The 7,169-nt window shown below is 43.6% G+C and overlaps 1 protein-coding gene across 1 annotated transcript in view; it reads right to left on the bottom strand.

Annotated features, from left to right (window-relative positions):
- Positions 1 to 7,163, bottom strand: part of PRKCA (protein kinase C alpha) — a 414,246-nt gene extending 407,083 nt beyond the window's left edge. The window contains exons 1-2 of the mRNA XM_003786187.3: positions 6,920 to 7,163; positions 4,047 to 4,078 (exon numbers count right to left, since the gene is read on the bottom strand). Of these exons, the coding sequence (XP_003786235.1) occupies positions 4,047 to 4,078; positions 6,920 to 7,092 (205 nt within the window). The 5' untranslated portion in view covers positions 7,093 to 7,163. The remainder of the gene's footprint in view (positions 1 to 4,046; positions 4,079 to 6,919) is intronic.
- Positions 7,164 to 7,169: the final 6 nt, after the last annotated feature.

Raw genomic sequence — 7,169 nt, 5'->3', positions numbered from 1 at the left:
AAAAAAAAAAAAAAAAAAAAAAATTCACTCCCTGCAGATGCCTCCAAATCCACTGATGTTCATTCAAAGCCAACAGGCTCCTACTGATGATGGGGATGGTCAGGGCTTAACTTTCATGCTGTCTCTTTAGGGGTATCTTACAAAAAGAGCCTGGATTAGTAGTACATTTTATTTTGCAATGTTAAACAAAAGAGAAAGAAGAAAAACCAGGAAAAACAAGTGGAGGATGGCCATAGGTAACATACTGTTAGGCACTTGAGATAAGCAGGTCGCATTTTGAGAGGCTGTTTCTACCCCTGTAACTAGAGACGAGCCGGGTGTTGCTCAGTCTAAGGCGGGGAAAAAAAAATCGAGTTGGCTCATTCCCTTTTCCAGCAGTGACAGCAGCAGATAACACTGTTTCAGCTCCCTTGGCCCAGAGAGGGGAGCTCATGAGAAGCACAGTGCATCTCGCTGTGCTGCGATGCTTTTGGAAGCAGCCAGCGCAAGACAGAAAGGAGCACATGGAAGGAGGCCTTCCAGATCGGAAACCATTCCCTCGGCGGCGTCTGAGCCACACAAATCTACTCCCCTTTCTTCTTTCTCCGAAAACAAAACCAACAGACAAACGTGGGCAAGGACTTCATCTCACAGAGATGAAACGAATACTGAGTACCCGAGCGAGAAAGAACATGAAGCAGAAAACCAGATGGTAAACCCAAGTCACATCTCAGGAGTCACTCCAGAGCTGCGAGGGCCCAAGCTTGTCTATCCTTCTCCTCAGCAATTAAGACCCTTGGTTTCATCAATTCAGACAGCAAATTCTTTTTTTTTTCTTTTTTGAGACAGAGTCTCACTTTGTTGCCCTCAGTAGAGTGCTGTGGTGTCACAGCTCACAGCAACCTCAAACTCTTGAGTTTAAGCGACTCTCTTGCCTCAGCCTCCCAAGTAGCTAGGACTACAGGCGCCTGCCACAATGCCTGGCTATTTTTTGTTGCGGTTGTCATTGTTGTTTAGCTGGCCCAGGCTGGGTTTGAACCCCCACCCTCGGTGTATGTGGCTGGCACCATAACCACTGTGCTACGGGCCATAGACAGCAAATTCTTAACGCAGGATCCCCCTGCCTTCCTTGAACTGGTGATACCAGTTTTCAGGGCTGTACACCTATACTGCAATATAAATAAGAAAGGCATAAGGTGTGCGAAGAGGAAGTGGGAATAACCCAATAAATAGCTCTACAAACAAAGAAATGTTTCCTGCTTTCATGTTGTATCTTGGGGAAAGAGGGAAGAGAGAAATAATCTTAGCATCTCACACATCTGTAAAATATACAGATTTCAAACCCAGTCTTAAGGATTAAAACTCACTTATTTCCTTAGTCTTCTAATACCTACTTAACACTTCTAAAATGATAACATTTTTGATCTAAAGCTATGTTACCAACTGCATAAATAAGGGACTCTCATTTGGAGCATACGCACCTGTAGTTTGAGAAAAGAAATAAAATCGACAGCAAGCACATTTTTCTTTATCTACTGACCAAAGCAATACATGAGACACTAGGAGCTAGAAAACACTGCTCCATCAGTGGAGAAAACTCTGATGTATGAAGAATACAAAAAACAGTTTCAAATTCCAGCCGTCATTTCCAGAGACGCTGCCAAAGGCACAGATGAGAATGAGTTATTCTCCTGAATGACACTATCGAACAGAACCAAGACAAAAAACAAAGTTAGAGAAGACAAAACGAAAATATTCTAAAATAGTCAGATGTTAAGAGAAAGGTAAGTTTTAAGGAAAGAACCAAAATCAGAAACACTGGGTAACTCTTTGTGGGATTAAAAGCATTGTCCTGGCTCGGCGCCTGTGGCTCAACCGGCTAGGGCGCCAGCCACGTGCGCCTAGGGTGGCGGGTTCGGATCCCCAGCCCGGACCCGCCAAACAACAGTGACGGCTGCAACCAAAAGATGGCCGGGCGTTGTGGCGGGCGCCTGTGGTCCCAGCTGCTTGGGAGGCGGAGGCAGGAGACTCGCTTGAGCCCAGGAGTTGGAGGTTGCTGTTAGCTGTGATGCCACGGCACTCTACCCAGGGGGAAAGCTTGAGGCTCTGTCTCAAAAAAAAAAAAAAAAAAAAAAAAAGCATTGTCCTGAGCTAATATATCCTTCTTGATTAAGTTACAACAAACAGTAAGATATAAGGGATTAGCATTTGCCTACCAGAAGTCAAACACAGATGATAGGTATGAAACAAAATGTAACAAGCAGACGCATGTTATAAAAAAATGTATGCTACTTGAAAAGGTTTCTGCAAACTAAAATTTGCAAATGTACTAGTGTAATTCATTACTTAAAAGATCTGAGGGTATACAATTACACTTTTTATTTTATATAATTTAAATTTTGTTATGAGTTTCACTTTTATAGATTAGGTAAAAGCGAGTTTTGCTGATTTCAGACTCTTCATCTGCTAATCCACTAAAAATTCAAGAGATGCTCTTTGGGAAAAACCAGCTAGAATTCCCTTGTCGCTTAGTAATATGGCCACTCTATGATTACTCCAACAAAGCCTGCTGAGATGAGGGATTGGTCCTATTCTGAAATATTTCTGTGCAGGAAATGATAGTTTTAAAATAATATACTCACTTTCTCCTGGACACAAGTTACAGAGACAATACAGTAAATAATTTTTCTTGTAAGCTTTCACAGGTTCCCATTCAAATCAAAAACAATAACAAAATTAAGAGTAGATGTCAATCACACTGGCCCAGAATCTTACATTGTTAAATTCCCTTACACTGTGTTTAAGCTTAGACCCAAATCTCACCTATAAAGTTCAGGCCCACAACCTCAAGAACTGCACAGAGCTACATCTTTCTTCTTTTGGTGCAACTGGCCTTTCTCTTTATTCTCTTTTTAAAAGGAATAGCCCTTGATTTCCAAACATAAATATCAAAGTAATTTATTCAATAAGGGTTTTAAGCACAGCTTAAGGTAAAAATGGTAGAATATTAATGAACAATCTTATCATAAAATACCCCCATCTGAAATATATTTTAAAAATGTAGATAAGAAACGTGTTCACAAATTTAAAGTAGTTGTTTAAAGATGCCCAACTTACTAGCACAATTTCAAAGGCATAAAAAACTACACACAGTGTCTTTCTCTCTAATGCAAATAATATTAAACAGTGTAAGGATAATATTTTCCAGGCTAGAATGTACTTTCCACTTACCCTAATAATAAACCTATGCCCAGATGGGAAATGTAACCAGAACTAAATAAACACGATATAGATGATGAGTGGGAGAGCATGAAAAGTGAGCTAATGAACCTGTAATGCCTTCACAAGCTAAAAATGTTAACCAAAAACCTTTAAGGAATAGAACAGAGAGTATGAAAAGTTAGATATGTAATGGTATGAAATGCAACTACAGACAGAGAAGGAAACAAATGGAATTCTGGAACTTTCCAGAAGCAATACCTCGTGGCCCAAGTGTTGTCAGATATCAAGGCTAAAGGGAAAGTGTGCCACTTGTCATACTGTAACCATCAGCACTTATCGAATCAACGTAACTTCAAAAACAAACTTTGTTACAGATGGCTATCGGTAATCTACACAAGACAAAAACAATTTACTAGAGTGAAGTGTGGCCTAAAATCAGATGCAATGAGTCCAGCCCAATACGTAGGTAAGAGAGATTAACAAAAACAAAGGAAGGAGAAAGAAAAGCCACACGAATACGAAGTGATTCCACTTTTTTCTCAACACCCACACGAAGATAGCAGTCTCTGACAAGAACGTTCTCGGCAAAAAATAAAATTACAGGAAAGTTGTTTTTTTCTTTTTCTTTTTTTTCCAATGAGAGAAAGGCAGCTCTATATGCAAATGAGTAAGCACCACCATATGATTTTTTTTTTTTTAAGGCCCAATTTTATAGCCCTCATATTTTGAAAAGATGATCTAAATATTTTTTGGACCACAAAGAAAAGATGACTAGCAATGCTCTTCCTGTCTGGAATGCTCAGTTCATACTGTACTTAAAAATAAAATCCAATGTGGCAGCTTACCTTGGCACTGGAAGCCTTGTTTCCCAAACCCCCTGAAAAACAGAAACAAGAACAAATATCTTAACATATCTTGTTTTGGACATCATGTTTCAAGCAAGTTATGTGACAAAGTACAGAGTTAAAGTTTTATACATAAAATCCAATGATTTAATTGGAAAAGCATACCTATATAGTCAGATTACAGTGTAAATTCAACTTGGGAAAAATGTATTTTGCCTATTGAAAAAAAATCACTGAAATATTTCAATATATCAAGCCTCTTTAATTTTTTTCCTCACGATGTTATGGATTTGATTTTATAATCAAAGCTGTTAGCTATGATATTCAAGTAACAAAAAAGAATTTCTGTTTAAAAATAAAAAAGGAAGTGGCTTATTTTGTTCCTAAAGACCACCTGAAGCCTACAGAAACGTGGCTTATTTGTATGAGTTTGTTTAAAATACATACTATGTATCTAGAAATTGCCAAACAGCACCACTCTTAACATTTAATCTTGGCTTAAGGAAGGAACTAGATTTTACAAAATATCATTCCAACTGTTTGCATTTGAGATTATGATGATCTAACTTTTATTGAGAACCAATAGAGTTCAAAGCACATACAGAGGCTATTTTGTTCTTGTAACTGACTTTAGAGAATTTACTCTGTAATCAGAGAACCCTGACGTGGACATTCAAGTGCAAATATTATTCCACTAGAATGAACTGCATTAAAATTTTCTCAGAAGGTTGAGAGTCATAATCTCTCACTTTACATAGCACTTTAAATTTACAAAGTATTTTACATATCTTTATAATTAACTTAGTTATCCCCCCAAAATAACCATACTTAAATCCAGACATTAGCTTTAAAATGTCACTGCTTTAATACTAAAATACGTTTGTACACAGAGATCCCAGAGAAGCAATAATAAAAGAGTGGAAAATTAAAGCTACTGCAAGACAACCCTGATGGATGTTTCCTGGGACTTCCAAGTGGTTGCTTTACAATTAAGTGGGGGAAAGGCTGCAGGGATACTCAGGGAGCAGGGAGAGGGAGACCTTTATTTTCCACTTCACAATACCCCTGGTGACCTGAGTGCCTCATCGGCTCACCATGGCCTGACGCTGCAGAGCAACTGATAGTGGAAAGACATTAGTTAGCCTGGACATGCTGCAAAGGCCTTTCCAAACTCACCTACTTCCTGCAAAAGTAATCAGCAGTCTGTTCCCTTTTAATGGAATCTTATAGCTGATAATGGATGTTTCAGACCTCCTCTATTAACCAAATGCAATATCCTCTCTTTGCCCTGATGCTCCAAAAACTTATTTCAAATAGCCGCCTTATCTAAGAGTACCTAGTCCTTTGGGCACAATTGCTTCGTATGCTGACTACACGGGGGATATTATTCAGAGGTGGCTGTGCTATTAGGAGTATGTGGGGAAGGATGTGTGAAAAGGGAAGGAAAAATTAAACACTGGATTAGCACCACCTCTGTGGGACTTGCCCTTTGAGATGTTTTTCCCCAGATGTGGATTCAGACAGAGCCATCCATACGATGATTACCCTAGTGTGCCCAGAAATAGGTGCCCCATATCTGGCTGGAGGAGGCAGGATGCACTCTTGGGCACTGCCATCCTGCTCACCATCCCAGCCAAAGAAACCAGGGAGCTGAGGAACCCTGGCCACAGCTCTGGCTTATAAGGACTTTCTCACACCCACAAACAAGAGGTGGGAGAAAAACAAAACTCCTGCTACTCAAACTGGAGGACGTGGAGTTCCAGCTTTCTAAACTTTTTTTTGGGGGGGGGGGAGGAGGACAGTCGGAGGGATAGGGTCTCTGATCCCGCCAAAAATCAGATGAAAACTAGAATTCTCTCACCAGGAAAACAAACAAAAAAAAACTCCTACCTAGTAGAGCTCAGAGACCCCCAAAGCCCCTCCAATTTATCAATTCGTCACAAACCCTAGACCCCCCCCATGAAGAATGCCTGCGTTCATTGAAAATTACCTGACATTGGACACCTCTAGCCAGTACAGTATTTTTCTTAAATAAGGCCGCTGTCCTCATCAACAGGGTTACGGGTCTAGGCTCGTGTTGACAGGGACTATTTTAAATGACTCCCTCCTGTCCTTCTGCCATTTGCCTGCCCAGTCTTAATCCCTCCTCCCCCACCGCGAGCTTTCAACAGTTTGTAGCCTTCTCTCTCTGTCTCTCCCTCTCTCTCTCCTCTCACCCAGGAAAGTCAAAGTCTCTCGGTGCCCAGTAGATACAGCCTACAGTAGGCGGGGAGCCAAGGTTCCAGGGGAGCCCCAGCCCGATGGAAGCTCAAACACACACACCTTACACGCGCCCAGCCTGGCTCGCCAACAACTTGGACCGCGCGCCGCGCAGCCACCACCGCTCCCCTATTAGTCCTGGGCGTGTTTCTCCGGGAAACTCTGCCCTTCTGGATTCTCTTTTCCTTTCCTCTTTGCCGAAACCCCAGCAATCTACTGCTCCGCTGTCTACAAGAGGGCGTGTGCGCCCGGGAGGCGAGGGCCCCGGGCCGGTGGAGGGGATCCAGGTCACCACGGCGCTGAGCCGACCTCCCTCCCGCGGCCGGGGGTGTGTGGCGGGGCGGCGACTTCCCTGGGAGTCCTGCCCGCGTGTGTGTCAGTGGCCCAGGCGGCCGAGCGCGCGCGTGTCATGCGGGCGAGAGTTCGGACTCCCTCCGGCTCCAAGTTCTCCTAGCAAGTCAGCCCCGGAGTGGACACGCCTGGACTTGGGGCCCCCGAACGCGGGTCAGCAGCGAGACTGGACTCGGGACTAGGGAAAAGCTGGTGCCCAGCCCCAGACGCCGGGAGAGGAGCCCGGGAGTGCCGTCCGAGCGCCCGGCCCCGCGCGCACCTACCAGATGAAGTCGGTGCAGTGGCTGCAGAAGGTGGGCTGCTTGAAGAAGCGGGCGATGAATTTGTGGTCCTTCACCTCGTGCACGTTCTTCTGCCTCAGCGCCCCTTTGCGGGCGAAGCGGTTGGCCACGTCCTGAGACGTCGTGGAGTCGTTGGCCGGGAAAACGTCAGCCATGGTCCCCCCAACCACCTCTTGCCTCCGCCGGGGAGCAGCAGCCGGGGAGGGCCGGGGTGGGCGGGGGCGGGCGGGGG

This window comes from Otolemur garnettii, unplaced genomic scaffold (genome assembly GCF_000181295.1).
Source record: "Otolemur garnettii isolate 467f Iridium unplaced genomic scaffold, OtoGar3 scaffold00018, whole genome shotgun sequence".
In the NCBI taxonomy this organism is placed as follows: domain Eukaryota; kingdom Metazoa; phylum Chordata; class Mammalia; order Primates; family Galagidae; genus Otolemur; species Otolemur garnettii.
The sequence above is the reverse complement of the archived record's forward strand: the minus strand, read 5'-3'. Positions and strand labels throughout refer to the sequence as shown.